The 15,981-nt window shown below is 42.5% G+C and overlaps 1 protein-coding gene across 2 annotated transcripts in view; it reads right to left on the reverse strand.

Moving 5' to 3' along the window:
* ANTXRL (ANTXR like) overlaps positions 1–15,981 on the reverse strand; it is a 51,956-nt gene that overhangs the window by 18,071 nt on the left and 17,904 nt on the right. For both annotated transcript variants that reach the window (XM_048945740.1, XM_048945741.1), the window contains exons 10-17: positions 14,209–14,307; positions 12,283–12,352; positions 10,564–10,642; positions 6,463–6,558; positions 5,808–5,846; positions 3,069–3,167; positions 1,292–1,459; positions 124–204 (exon numbers count right to left, since the gene is read on the reverse strand). In XM_048945740.1, coding sequence (XP_048801697.1) covers positions 124–204; positions 1,292–1,459; positions 3,069–3,167; positions 5,808–5,846; positions 6,463–6,558; positions 10,564–10,642; positions 12,283–12,352; positions 14,209–14,307 — 731 coding nt within the window. The remainder of the gene's footprint in view (positions 1–123; positions 205–1,291; positions 1,460–3,068; positions 3,168–5,807; positions 5,847–6,462; positions 6,559–10,563; positions 10,643–12,282; positions 12,353–14,208; positions 14,308–15,981) is intronic.

Here is a 15,981-nt window from a genome sequence, read left to right on the forward strand (position 1 = left end):
AAAAAAAAAAAAAAAAAGAAAAGAAAAGAAAAAAAGAAAAAAAAATAAAGAAGCAAGGCAAGGGACAGAGAATTGCTGCTGCTAACAGAGCAATGACATGGCAGTGTGTTTGTGATACCTTACCTTATCCCCTGGCTGTGGTCTCATAAGAGAGACTTGATCGTAGCCCCGCCGAACCAAAGCCCACAGTGCATCAAGTTTGCCCTGGAACAAAAAACATCTGACATAACCAAGAAGTCTTAGGAGAACGTGACAAAATTAAACTATAGCTGAGTAGATGCAGCCTTTCTGCATCAAACTGCATGAAAATTGCTCCTGTGTCCTTGTCCTGTTGGACAGCCAGATCAGAGCGGTAATGTGGACCTTATAACCAAGGGGGACAAACTCACTCTGCTCAAAACGCAATGACTGTAGCCTAAACAGCTCCACAGAGGCACAATTAGGAGCTACGTTAACAAAAGGCAGAAAAATGAATACCTACTGAACTGGATAAACAGCCACAAGACCTAGGCTGGCATCACTCACAGGTACTTTCCAGTCAATAAATTCAAGTGCTGTTAAACCCATCTGAGAACCATACACAGCAGGATGGGGAGGAGGGGGTCTCATTCTGCACACACAAAACACTGGTTTGGGATTTGGCCACAAGTTTCTGGGATAAGCGTGGTATGTTACTGCCTTCACCAGCACAAGCCCTCCAGCTTCCTTGGCTGTAAGCTGAGATAACAGCTATGGGGTTGTGTGAGGATACATAGGTTAGAGATGGGAAGACATCAGATACTATAATGACACAGGAGAAATGAGGATGAAAAAGCATGTAGAGACTGAGGGACTCGCCTAAAATCAAACACTATGTCTTGTGGCTGAGCTATGAGGGAATAGAACAGAATCCCAACCCCAGGCCTTAGCCACTCTGCAACCAAAACAAGTACAAGGCACTTTCTTTATCTGAACTTCTTTGCAGCATGCTTCAAAATGGAGTGCAGCTGGGTCCCCCTGCCAGAAGAGTTGGGATATCTGCTGTTGAAACCCAAACTGTGCAAAAGGACCAAGAGGTGAGCTGTGGGAGGGAAGATTTCTGCTCTTGCCCTTTAACACCCTCCACATTCCTCAGAAAACTCTGACAACACAGGGCCTGGAGCAACGTAAGTTCCAAGAAGTGGCAAAATTGAGGAATATCAGCCATATTTCTAAATAGGAAGCGTAGCCTAAGAAAGGCTACACTTAAGAGGTAGGAAAGGATCATAAAGGACAAAATAGACTTCATAAAACTAAGAGATGGGCTCATTACCTTGATTGGAGTGTACCACTTCCGCTGGGAAGGAGGTTTTCTCACATGGGGCTTTTTTGGCTTAGGTTCCCAGGGCTCATACTCCTGCTCCGGCAGCTTAATAATGGCATTTTTGGGTTTCTCCAGTTTTGCTCCTTCCTCTGTTGATCCTTTATCTCCCCACCGCACCTGAAGCCAGAAGAGCACAACAAGAGAGATACTGGTGGTCCCCACAAGCAGGCATTTACCTACTTCCATTGGGTGATCCAAATATCATCAGACAGGAACCCAATTTCACGAAGGCACCGTAATCAGAAATATGCCCTTAAGAGCCATGTGTTAACTCTGAAAAGCCTGAACTACCAGCATTTGCACAACATGATGCATTGTGGTATGTTATGGCATTCAAGGCAGATTAACCCATTTCCAAATGAAATCCAAAGCACTCTGCCCTGCTCTGCTAGGACACGTGTATTCCTAATGCCTCACTCAAAAAGCAGCCATCAGCACTAGTTGAAGGAAGTTGGTCTTTATAAATAGCACAGAGCTTTATAAATAGCTCAGTGCTCCTCCTGTTGATTAGTTCCAAAATGAAAATAGAGTTAGCAGGCAAGGATTTGATAGCTTAAGAGTAGCAGCTCATAGTGAAAACAGTTCTTCTAAAGAAGACCATGTACAGCCACAAACTTCATCCTCATACAATGTACACTGCTCATTTCAAGGTAAAAATCTGCTTTTGTAGTCTGACTCAAGCAGAAACATGACTGTGTTCAGTGACAGCAAGTGATCCATGAAGCTGTTCAGCACCAAAGATAAGCATTCTCAGAGGAAAATGGTTAAGGAAGTTAAGACACAGTACTTTGACTGCAGGCTTTCCAGACTTTCAGGTCCTTGCTGAGAAGCCATTGCTTTAATTCTGGTTTGGACCAGAATCTCAGGTGGTGCACATTAGCCCACCTCCCTTAGCTGCCAGTTAGATCTGGTAGTAGTGCCTAGTGGAATCCCTACAAGTTGCCATTAGACCCTCTGCAGATATGAATGACTGATAGTTCCCTGCCTTGTGCTTCTACCAGCCTTAATAAGGAATATTACACAGATTTCACTAACTTCGTGGTGATATACAAGAGTTAGAAGCTTATCACAGCATTATCAGCTGCCTCTCCAGAATATGTATGCCATAGGATAGCACAAAGCGATTTCTTTTTGAAGGAACACCTCACATCACATATCAAGACTGTGTCATACGTGAATCCCAAGCTAATATTTGATTTATTGACCAATTTCAACACAGAGAACCAAGAGGAAAATTTTCCCCTGGCAAGCTTTTGTGCATTAGGAGTTAATGCTCAAATGAAAGAGGAAATAAAAAAGAAACAAAAATCCACTGTTTTTAATTCCCAGACCCAACTGCTTCCAGCCACAAATGAACATCATAGAGGATATGCTCAAATACTAAAAACCAGTGCAACTCTGCAGTAGACAACAGAATAGGAGCCAACTGCACTAACTGAAGGGTTTGACTCAGTAAATTAGAACTTTAGGTGCTTATCTCATTCCTTAACCTGCAAATTTTCCCCTGCTCACAGTGCTGTATTCAATTAATTACTCATGCAAATGTGGCAGCTCGATGTCTGATACTTGGATGGCAGGTGCAATCAGGTAGATTAGCCTTAATTAAATCCTGGCCTGTATTCCAACAAAAAAAGTAGGATTTTTTTGTTTATTTGCACAAAAGCATTATTAAAGTATATAGTTGAGATCATTTACAAGGAACTATAGCAGAGAAAAAACACAATACCTCCATCCTCTTAATTCCACCAACACCTCGACCTCCATAATAAGATGCATCCACGGTTGGCCACTTTTTCTTCGGCAATCCATCTTCATCATCTGACTCCTGTGGGAAAGACAGGGAGATGTTATTGTTGCTCTCATATAAATGGGAAAAATTGAACATGCTATGGTTCAATCCTTGGATATTTGGCTTTGTATATTACACTTGCTAACAAAAAACAAAAAAGTCTCTTGTCTCTGCAGCTGCAATTTTAACTGGGAAGCCAAGGAAGACTGCCTATTCCCCTCTCCTCTTCAGGCAGCTTTTATTTAATCAAATATGCATTGAGCTTCAAAATCACAACTGACTTTAAGGGACAGTAAAGTGCAGATGAATTGCACATTATACTGGCTTGTCACTAAGCTGTGTAGAAAATGCTGCAATCAGCTATTCCAAAGGACTCATTTATTAATTGGGCCTTTAGAATTTAATGTCACCTAACAGGGAAAAAGCTACCACTGTGAGATTTCTAACATGTGCATCAAGGCCTTTTCTCATGGCAGCTGTAACCAGTTGTTCTGTGCTGCTTGATTCTTTGCAGAGTCTGGCTCAAGCTGTACAGTTCAGAGCTGGAACTGAGACTGGAGCGTCTCCAAATTTTCAGGAAGCTCAGATCCAGAGTTTCTGACCTATAATTATAAAGAATGGATTTTTTTCTTTCCTTCTGAACGTGGGAGAATCTGAATCAGGGTTTTACTTCATGTTCGCTGTTCTGTTCTTGCATAGATAAAAGCTGGCAAATGTTTCTAGTTCAAAAACCCTGGGAACACTTTCCCAGTTCTATCATCCTGAGCTGGGAGAAGACACTGGGTCTTCTCAGACTCAGTCATTACACTGAGTCAAAACAGCTGAAAGTCACACCATAAGTACAGTTCTAGAAGCTCTTTTTGGAATCCATTTTTATTAAAAATAGAAATAAAACAAAGTAAAAAAAATGAAGTGAAATTCAATTAGCAGAGGACACAATTCATTACCAGGTTACTTAATGACATTTTCTTGAAGTGTCCCTTACGCATCTGTATGAATATGAAGCTGAGAGTTCAAAAGCCAGTAAGATCTTCTAAAAATCTTGTCTTCATTTTGGTTTATTCTTATTTAATTCTTCAGTCGTGCTTTGGAGAGAGCTATTTCCATCATTTATTTGGTGACATCTCAACTCTCAGCTATGGTTCATGGGTCAGTTCCTCCAACAAATTCTTTAGTATGGCCAGGCAAGACTAGAGTTGACATTTCCATTGCTTCTATGGGATTTTTCAACCCCTAACTCACAGAAATAGACAAAGAAGTCGTTGCATGATTGTTTTGTTGATGCTTTGGAAGACTGTAATACACAAACCCATTTTGTACCACATCTAAGGCAGCACCCACAGTGAACTACATCAGCAGTTTAAATTCATTTGTGTTTCACTTTGTATGGACTGGAGTATTATATTAAAAAATCCGGCCTCTTTTATGAAATCTAACAGATTTAAATTCTTTACATCTAACAACCCTCATTGCTGGAAAACCTGATAGTAGCGGGACTGTTAATGATGGCTTACAGGATGCTGCACACAGGGAGGCTAGTGCTATGTATCCTGAAACACTGATCCATGGAAGGTAAACTCACGGCCAAGTAAAGGAATGGACAACATCTGTATTTTCTGGTATTTCAGGAAGCTTAATGAGGATGTGTGCTGGCCTAAACTCTCTGCTGAACAGAATAACCCCAAAGCATCTGGGAACTCTACTGCCAGGGTGCAAAGCTCTCTGAAATCTCCCTCAAACACAGCATGGCTATGATAATGCCTCATGACAACATTAATCACCCCAAAACCAGAATGATTTTGGTGCATATTCTGAAGTCAAATTGTCACAATGCTGCTGCTCAGGGCAAGCAACAGAATCACAGAGACAGCAATGATGGCCTCTGGCAACCTCAAAACTGCAGCTGTGGTTGCTTCCTGATATTCATGCTATGTTACAGCAAGTTAGCAGCAAGTTGTAAGCTTCTGTTGTGGGTTAGGTAAATATTTTCCCACCCTTTAGCTGTCTGTGCCTAGAAAAGGAATAAAGGCAGTCATGAGTTCATTCTAGAGATACGTTTATTTATTGCTATTATTTCTACCAAAATAACAGAGTGAAACCAAATCTGAGACCAGGGCCTCTGTGAGTTACCATCTCAAAGAAAGCACAACCCTTCCTCCAACAGCTCACAGCCTAAATACAGAAGGGCCAAGCATCCTGCCAAGGGTCAAGCTGCAACAGAACCACAGCCAGGGTCTGCCTCCTGCTCCCTCTCCTGTATAAAAAGCCACAGGAATGAAGTCTTCACTGTCTTTCTTTCAGCTGCCTGACTTTGTTCTGTACTCCCCTCCCGGGAACAGCAACTCTGCTGGAAGAGGGACAGCTTTAAGCACAATGGTTTTGCTGCTGAAGAGGCAAAGATTTTCCTACAGACCCATGTGATGGATGCACAGCAGAAGAAATAAAAAAACTGTAGGAACTGTTGTGACTTCAGAGTTAGGCATCTATTTTCTCTGTAGATGGAAATAACTTTGCTGTACAGAGGCCAGAAGGCAGAAATAACTGTCCTGACCCCAGAGACTTCCTCTCTCAGCCTTCAAGGTGCCATTAAGGCACCTACAGGAGTGACATTCTTGGGCAGCACACTGCACTACAGCAGCTGCAGACAGTGTGACAGGTCAGAAATAGCATACTTACAGGCTCTGGAGGAGGTGGTGGAGGTGGCTCCTTGATCACCTGGAATATACAAGCAGTGAGAGGAATCTGGGTTAATGGCAGGGTTTCTTCCACATCAGGGCTATGCTCTCTGTACTTTTTGCTTATCATAGATAGGTTGCCTCCTAGGCTCTACCTCCTCAAGTTCAACCACAGGGCACATAAACAATGGACTATCATTACTCACACTGATAGCAATATCTGTGCTGCAGCACCAGGACCATCATATGTATGTCTCCAGCCCTGCCTGGTGCTTACTAGACCCTGTGAAATGCCCAGAGCTTTCAGCTTCACATACATTTGCTACGGCTTACACATTTAACAAATTATTTTTAAGCAATGCTATTTTACAGGTGCTTTAAAATGAAATGAGAAATTCATTAATGTAAATCTCAAGGTATCTAGTCATCATTTCCCTCAGTGACGTCTCCAGTGAAAGTTTCTGAATTTAAGTAAGATTTAGATCTTGCCTGCTCTGCTGAACTGAATTCATTACAGGATCAATAACACTGTACAGTCAAGCCATTTGGTTCATTACTACAGGAAGTCCAAATCATCATAATCGTTTTAGCAAGAAGCAAGTCAGAAAGAAAACTTGATATCAAGTAAAAAAATTAGTAAATAAATCTGTACTTACCACCGTGCAGCAAAGGGGCCAGAACCACCAAAGAAGAGCCAGAGCCAGTAGCAAAAAGAGAATCAGGAGAGCAATGAAAAGGATGGTTCCAGTCAGCTGCAAGCAAGACGATTGCCTTTGAGTTATTTGCATACATCACAGATGAGGTAGGAGGCATGAAGTTATACAAGTAGACTGGGCAAACAAGCCAGGTTTCCCACATTACATGGCCTCACTTATGTGGTGCAGACCGTTATTCTCGTCATTAGGATCTCATCAATATTTAGTGTGGCAAATCTGTACCTGGAATCATGATTCAGGAAAGTACCTCCAGTTTGTGGTATGTATAATTCATGGTATGCTTATAGCTCACTAGATTCAAATATGATAAAATTGTATACAAACTATCCCCAAACTTGTCCTGAGAGGTGCTTTAGTACTGTCAGAAGGATATTTCAAACTACATGATCAAACTTAATGGTGCAGAATAATATTTCATTACTAGAGATGCATAATGTATCAATACTGATACTCTAAGAACAAGAATGTTGCAGCTAAAATCATACAGATAACTGTCAGTGTATGAACATCATACAATTTATTATTAGCTCAGCCTCATCAGCTCCTAAGCCTGCCTCTGTTGCCTTGAGCTGCACACAACCCCAGCCTAAACACTTAGATAAACTAGTACTTAGCACTGCTGATTCTTGCTGAGCTTCTCAGGATTGCATTGTCTTGATCATTCCTGATTCTACCTAACCTACTCTGCAGGAAGGAGCCGTGGGCCAGGGAGGATCTACATTCAAAACAGTAGTCTTTTTTTTTTTTAATTAAAAAAAAAAAAAAAAGGGTTAAAATTGTGTCTCCAGAGTAGCCAGACAACCAAGGAGACTCAGAGCTCTGATTTTCCTGTGTAAATCTCAAAGGACTGTGCACTGCATTCATGAGAGTGCATTCAGAAGATATGCTGGCTAAATATTGCTCTGATGACTACAGGAAAAAAGGTCTTTAATGTGCTGCTTGGCCCCTGCAGAGTATACAGAGCACATGGCTTTTGAAAATCCAACATCTGATGCAGATGGGCAGTGGCATGGAGTGATGTGCAGTTTTCTTGGACTCCAATGGGCTCCAGAATGGAGTTAAAATTAGTTCTGATGTACCAGAGTTGTGGAAAACCTCTTCAAAGGTAAGTTCTGAGTTTAAGAGGTTCAATTCACCAGCAATAGGAGTACCAGCGAACTGGAGAAATCTGGCAGCAAACTGGAGGACAGTCTAGGACCAGGAAGAGGTAAAAAGAACTTGAAGAAAGGTCTATGAGTCAGGCTGAGGGAATGGGAGCTGGCTATAAGAGAAAGCTATATGGCATTTTCAAACAAGGATAGTTAGGAGAATAAACAGAAAGAAAGCAAGTTCCATTGTAGGACAAAGTCCGTAAGATTCAACCTTGTTAAATAAGAAAACTACTTGAGTTACTATGACAAGACTACACAAATCTCATTTTTAGCTCCTTCTCACAGAACCCAGTGGGTTTGTTTTCCCACCAGACAGCAAAGAGGCTGAGGGTGGAAAAGAAAGAACCAGCTGGGAAGAGCTTTGTGAAATCTGGATGAGATGTTGAGTGTTACCCAGCTCTTCCTCAGGCCAAATCCTAGACCTGTCAGGATTGGCACATTCAAGACGTGACTAACCTCTCCTTGGCTCCTACACCATTCTTAGTACTTAGCCCATAACTGTAGCATCACCATTTCTCCACTACTCGGTCACTTCTTGTCACTGACACAACAAATTGCTCTGTTCTGGGATACACTACATAGCTCACCCCTTTTGTTAGGTCAGGCAGCAGGAGAAGGCTAAAGCAGAGTGCCAGGCACAGGAGGAGCTGTGTTAGGAGACACTACCCAGCTGCAGCTCAGTGCTGCCACCCACCTCTGGTCCACTCGTGGCTCCATCTAGCACTAATACACCCGGGAAGCACGAGCTCCCACTGAAGCCAGCTTGCTGATAAAAGAATGATTAAATATCATTTTTGTAGGAGAGATCATGCACTCTTTAATACAAATCCAAGCATAGCACCAATGCAGTGCATGGATATGTGCATATTACAGCTACCGTTACTCCAAACACACATTGCCTACTTGCCCTGTTCCCAGGCACTGCTTTTCCCATGCTAAGTGCTCATATAAATCACTGAGATGTTTGCCAGCAGCAGCTCAGGAGTTGTTGGCAGCAAGAAACTAGAGAGTCCTCTTTCAGTGATCAAACACACAAAGCATCATAGTGAAGCTGGACTTTGAAAAGGAAATAGCAGACTTCACACAGCTGAATAGAAATGAACGCAGGGATCACACAGAGGCTTTGGGAGTAAAGTCAAGAGAAGATACTTACTGTACAGAAAGGACAGAAGCACCAGCTGGGGAGGAGGGCTGAGCAGGCCAGCTGGCTGCCGCTCACAGAGAGGGGAGCAGGAGAGGAAAGGAAATGGAGGGAGTCTATAAAACAATAAGAGTGAAATGAATGAGATTAGAACAAAGCTGGAAAGTGAACACCAGCTTTCCCACTTATGGGGTACAACTGGAGTGAGATGGTCTTTCTTGTACTAGATGAGAATCAGGAGTCCTTCATATTTAATCTGCAGGAGCTGGGCAAAAGTCATGAGATTGACAGGACTGGAGATTGGAGTTTCCTCTTTATCCTAAGGCTATTGAGAAGAAAGCTTTCTGCATCCACCCTCTGGCCTGTGGGGATGCCAGCTAGGGCTAAGACTTCAGCCTCTGTTAGAAATAAATTACATGTGGGTAACCAAATGTACCAGTTAATATTTGTGTTTCTCTTTGGGCTTGAAAGGGAGTAGAAAACGTGGAAATTTAAGTCTTCACTGCAGAAAATTTGGAAGTAAATTTTGGAGAAAAAAAAAAAAAACAAAATAATAATAAAACAGATGAAGCAGCAAAATCATCTCTGCTGGACTCTCCATCCACACACCCTGGACTGTTCCAGCAATCTGGTGCAAAATTTCCCAACTGCAATGCAGAAAACATCACGAATCAAATCTGTAAGCTCCAGTCACTGTTTGTCTTCATTCCTGCCCTTCTGCTCTGCAGCTGTCAGAAAGGCCAATGATGATTACAAACCAATATGACAGCATTTGGTGTAGGCTGTAAAAGTCCTTCTGACACTAGTAACAATAAAGCTCAAATTCAATACCGAATGCTTGGTTGGTATCAGGTTCTTTGGCAATTTTTTAGACTATGAGCACAAGGGCAAATCTTTAGCTAAAGCAAATTGTTGTTAGCTTGCACCAAGTACTAGTATCAACTTTCTATTTCTTTCTCTCTCTCTCTCTTTTTTGCTTTTATTCTAAAATCGAGTTTTGCTTAAAGATCACTTAGATCCCTTACCCTGGGGATAAGCAGTCTGCCTGACATCAACAAGGAGGTATGTATCCCAGCCACTGCTATCCCACAGCAGCACATCCTCCCTTGGCTGGGCTGGGCAGCAGCCGGGTACCAGGAATCTCACTCCAGAATGAGAGGATATTATCTCTTTTTGGCCATTCCCTATGACATTCCACATGACACTAAGAGAAAAGAAATCACCTCACTGGAAGTGAAAAATGCCTGGACTAGAGATAAATTGTGGAAATCTAAGAACAAATGTAGTAAGCTCCAAACAGACAGTACCCCTTAAAATTCAGAAAATGTTCCATGCTGTGGCCCTTCTAAATGCAAGTCCTGGCAGCTGCACATTTCACTCCAGATTCCATTGGTAACTCAATGCTCAACAGGGTATTGCTCCCTGATGCTCATTCACCCCTTTTTCTGGATTCCCTTTTAGGTACATCCAGCCTATAAGGACTTCTCTTTATCCTGGAATAGGAATGGGCAGGGAGTGCTTTTGTTACAATTGTTCAATCTGTAAATCTATCATGATCTAGCCTCCATCAGTAATGGTTTAGTCTTAACTAGCCCGGTGATTTTTCAAAGAATTGCTGGGACCCAGTCAACAACCGTGGTGCTGCAGCTACAGGGAACTCATGCTCAGTCAAGGAGGTTTGCCTGAAGAGCCACCGCCGCTTCCCAAGATCTCATGGTTTCTCTGTCAAGCCCCATTGCAATTACTTACACACTGTGTGCTGGTGATGCTGACAGAGCTGGAGATGAACGTTAGCCCATTGTTCATGCTGACTTGTAGGAAAACCACCCTAAAGCACAAACAGATACACTTATTTTTAGTGTCATCTCTATATCCATTGTTCCTTTTATTCTGGCTGTTTTAGCCGTTGGCTCATGAACATTCAGGGATAACATTCCCTGCTGAGTCAAGGCATTCTGTGGCTACATTCTTACCTGCTGCTATCCCTCTGCTTACCCAGGAATCATCCCTTTTACATTGGCTTAATTGACTCGGGGAATATGCTTTTTATCATAAAACCTCCACCTCACCCGGGGAAAAGCACACTAGGATAGAGCTAAAATGAAATCTCAGATGCTTGCAATACTATCCTAGATAGCACTTTGCTTTTATTTCTATTTTATATTTGTTTCTGCAAATGGACAGAACGGTTTTGTTTGTTTTTAAATATATCCAATTCAAGTCAGAGTCTTGCATGAGGTCAAAGGAAAAAGATTTAAATGACAGTGAAATTAAAGCAAAGTCCAGCCTTAATCATTCTCCTGTATCAGAGAAAAAGTCTGAAGAAAAAAAGCAGCTCCCACAGGTAGCGAAGGAGAGGGAAGCTTTCCCCTCAATCTCTGTAAGATATTTAAGGATCTAGATCACCAAGGAGGAAGCCACAGCCTTGTGCCACATCTGTAAGACAGTCCTGGAGTCTGAAAGACATCTGAAAAATACCAGTGCTAGCCAAAGCAGAGCAGGGTCAAAACACAGGAAGCAACATCTATAACAGCAGTAAAGGAATTCAAATCAAGCATCAATTTTCTACCAAAATGAAAAAGATCGCTTGGAATTCAATTAACTTTTGGCCTGGAAAAAAGGGAATAGAAACAGAACTGAGGAGAAGTTGCATAGGCATACTCAAAAATCCTCTGTTCCCGTTCTTCTCATTAACTCTATTTTTCTCCAAGTCATCTCACAGCTGACAGCCTTTCAGCTGCTTTGGGTTCATGTGGGGAGACTACCATGAAGACCTGTTAGACAGCCCCTCTCAGGCAGGGCCCTCAAGTTCTGGAGCTGTAGTGCAGAAACACCTGCTACTATTTGGACTGCAGCATCCTGGGCAGGATCCTAACACCCACCAGCAGCCACTGAAGCAGAGTGAGACTTAACATGGGCATGCTGAGTCACCATAAACATTGCCACCTCTGGAGACAGCATGCATGGTGCTAGTACAATGAATTGAGAAGTCAGTAGCACAGCTGATGTGGGAGTTTTTAAATCACCAGCCCTATTTTTACCTCCTGTTGGGTCCAACAGTACATATGGCTGCAGTACTCCATACATAAACCTAGAGGATCACATACACAATTGCTGACTCTCTCCACCAGTACCAGACTGGCAAAGAGCACCAGTGAACTCAAAAACATAAACCATCACACTACTATTCGTGCCAGCTTCATCTCCAACGCTGCAAGACCTCTGTAGGAGATCACAGTCCAACAAAGCATTTGGTTAAGCTATACCAAAGACACCAAAGACCCAGTGTTCAGTGAAGCTATGCTGGCTCATACTAGGAAATGATTTTGTACATATGGGATGGCTCTATTCACATTACAAAGCCTTTTTAGCTTGACACTACAGGCAAAATTCTGAGCCCCTGGCTCAGTAATGACATCCTCATCAGAAGCTTCCTCTCTCTTCACATACAGGAAATGCAATACTTACTGTCCAGCATCTTCAATTACCGGGGCAGGACAAAGCAGATAAGTATCATGAACAAGAGTCGGCTTCTCATCTGAAAAGGAATTAATGTACTGTCAGATTTGAAAATACAGATTGTCCCATGGAGGTCATTCCCTGCAGAATTGTTGACATTAATGGGAGCCATAGTAAGGGCAAGAATCAATACTCCCCAGAGGTACTGATCATAAAGCCAAGCATTGAGATGACCTTTCTTGGTGATGCTAATATGGTATTATCAGGCTAGAGGTACCATACGAGGAAATGGAGGATTTCTGTTCCTGACAGCAGTGGTCAGCCATTTTGAAGCTACCTTTGAGCAATACTCATCTTGGCTACCCGAAAATTGCATGCAAAATCTACTTATATGAAATACTGTGATCCCTCTGATTATTCAAAAAAGTATAAACTAAGTATACCCAAAAGTATAAACAAAACTGAATTCCTCTAAGAGTGAATGACTGAGGCATGAGAGCAGACAAGTTGCTACTGTAACTTCACTCCAAATGGCCCCACAAAGCTCTAAGGTGCCCAGCCAGAAAAAGACAGTCAGGAGTCATCCCAGGCAACCTCTACACCCCCAAGTAAGCTTGGGGCTGGTAAAAGCTATCTGCTTATTTTTAACTTTAGAGGCTTTATCATTCTTTGTATCTAGGAAAAAAAATAACTCCAGCAACAACAGATATGAGAATTAATCCTTCCTGCATCACCCACTCCAGCTCGTCTGAAAACAGCTCATTTCTGAGGCTTCATCACTGCTGAAGAAAGGAAGTTGCAGTGGTATGTTCTAGGGCCAGGCTTGGGGGTGGGGAGACCACGGACAGCATAGATCAGTATCTCGTGATATCAGCTAACCTAAGCAAAACACACCATGGAGGAGATTTAGAATTAAGGCAATTTTCCTCCTCACTACTTCCAGGTCAGCCCTACCACTTGCAGTGTAAAATTCAGTCAAAGTGCCAGTGGATTAGGGACAAGGCAGAAAAAGCCAGAAGTCTGGCTACCTGGCAAACCACAAGAAACAAATCCCCAGCAAAGAGCATCTGTAAGCCTGATGGGAATGAGACCACCAGAGTTTATTTAACACAGCCTTTACGGAGGCAACTGGGATGGGAAATGAAGGAGCGATTCATAGCACCCTCTTGTAAGTGAATTCACTGCTAGGGAAGGCACCAGCCTGGCTGTGGTAGAGAATGAAAGCCCCTACTGTGTCCAGCCAACAAGGGCAACACATACAGAAGGAACAAAGTTCCTCTCTCCATGCCATGCTCTACCTCACCAGACACCCTTCTTCTCAGGGAAAAGGACAGGATTACTGAGAAACTGTACCCTTGATCTTTTTTGGCTATTCAGGCCTTTCTCTGGTTGCCTAGACAGCTAACCAAAAACCCCCACTGAGCACAGCAATTACAGGGATTTTCCACCTTTCAGCATTCTCTGCCATGACACAGGCAGCTTGCACCAGAGAGGAGCAAAGCAGGGCTGAAGGGCCCTACTTTATAGTAAGCATCTTCTGAATCAGTGAATAAATAGCTTGAACACATCATCAGGGCATCAAGGTAGTATTATTTATTTTTACTGAAGGTGAAATAGAAAATAGGAAGATGTTTTATTTCTCCCTATTAAAAGTTGATGCCCAGTCCTTACCAGCTGTATGCATTCCACATGTGAATCATTAGAGCAATGCTGAAATTCACTGTACAACAGTATCTCCTTCATAATCCCACACAACACAGTGCCTGAACATTTTAAGATTGAACACAGATGAGTTTCAAGCTCCTACCAGATAAAGATCCCCACCCACCTCCCCCCACAGCCACTACATGGCTCCCTGATGCAAATGGGAGGGGGGCTGCATCCCATGGGGTTACACAGTAACAAGAGACAAGGAACCCCTCCCTTCAGACTTACTGATAGTAAGGCTGTCATTGAGCTTGAAGCTGCAGAGTACCTGGTCGATATTTCTTGCATGATAAAAACCATTGCCTCTTACCACGACTTGAAAGGGTTCTGTAAATAAAAGTACAGAGGCATTATGAAAAATGGCTCAAATACAGCATTCCCTTCCAGAGTGGTTTGAAGTACTTGATGACAGCTGTCCTCTGCCCTATGTCTGAATCCAAACTTTCACACTGATGCAGCTTGCAGCCTACCCACCTAGTGATCTAAATGCCCAGATAAATTTTATTTTTGTTTCTCAATTTTACAGGAAAGCAGCTTGCTGAAATAAAGTCGCAGTTAGATGTTCCCCTCCCTCTCCAATCCTGAAAGGCAGCAACCATAAAGATTTAACTGCATCTTTCAACACAAAACATCAAAAGGTAAAAATCTACATCTAGAGGTCTACTGTTGTCAGGACTTGTTACCCCTCCTACCCTTCTTTTCCCCATCGCTGCCATTCTGCACAGTCACTTGTGAGAACTGCCTTTGGAATAACCTGCCCACCAACACAAGCTGACAATTGAGTTTCAATCCCAGACTCGTGAGGAAATGTGGACAGCTGGTACAGGATTTGCTGGTTGCCACTGAGAAGCCTGCCCCTTCGAACGCTCCCAAACATTAGCATGTTCTGTGTGACAGTCTGTTGAAATGGCTAATTCCATTTAATTTTGCGCCCTGGCTCTGGCTGCGTCCTTTTCTTCCTTAGTTACCGTCAGCTCACAGATTGCAGCTTTTGACAAGACAGCGAAGGGAAAAAGGTCAGCACTGAAATAACTGGGCAGTGCTGGCAGCGAGATGGTAGGTTGGAGCTGGTGTGCGCTGGCTGCGCTGTCGGCTCCGCTTCTGTGACTCTGATGAGAAGCTGACGGCTTGCATCCACACCTGGGAGTTGATGTGGCCAGTAGGATGCCACATCCAACAAAACCTTTCAATCACATCCTCATACCGTAAGCATAATCAAAGCAATGATGCTGTCAAACAGAATAGGAGGCACCTCTGCTGCTGCACCGATAGCCTGTTTACAGGCTGCATGTCTTGGTCACTTTAAATCAGAGGGAACAGAAAGGACCAAACTACATTTCTCCACAGCGGGGACAGAGAATTTGCAGGGTCAGAAAGCATTAAGCATCAGATAGCTGTCATAACACGACTAGATCAATTTGCAAATGGACTTGCTGGATAGCTTTGTCATGGAGAGTCAGAGCCCCAATAGGAGTTGTCATAATTCAGCTGCAACCACATGGAAATCATTCCATTAGCAATTTACTAAATCTCACAAAATAATGAAGCTGAGAACCTCAGTAATCACCAGCACAGTGGTAATGATGACTTGTAATAACAGTTGCAAGGAGTGGGTCAGTCTGTTTTAATCCCTGGTCAAGAGCAACTTCCAGTGACCAACCCCAAGCCCTCCTGTCAGATTCTAGAAATTAGGGAAAATACTGAATAAATTCTCAACTGGTTTCCACCTCCTTAGATAAGCGAGTATAAAATGCATGCACAGCTCCACATTTTGAGGCTACAAACAAGTAAGCTTCCTTGTTGGAGGACATCACAATGTATGACACTTCTGAAAAATTTTTTAATCAAAACTCTAACACACAGATATAATTTTTTTTTTTTTTTTTAAGAAAAAAAGAATAAAATTCCTAACTTGATTTAAAAAAAAAAAAAAAAAAAAAAAAAAAAGGTGACCAACCTTAAATTTCTAGAAAATACTATGTTTTAAATTTCAGGCAGCTC

This window comes from Lagopus muta, chromosome 5 (assembly GCF_023343835.1).
Source record: "Lagopus muta isolate bLagMut1 chromosome 5, bLagMut1 primary, whole genome shotgun sequence".
Taxonomy (NCBI): Eukaryota; Metazoa; Chordata; class Aves; order Galliformes; family Phasianidae; genus Lagopus; species Lagopus muta.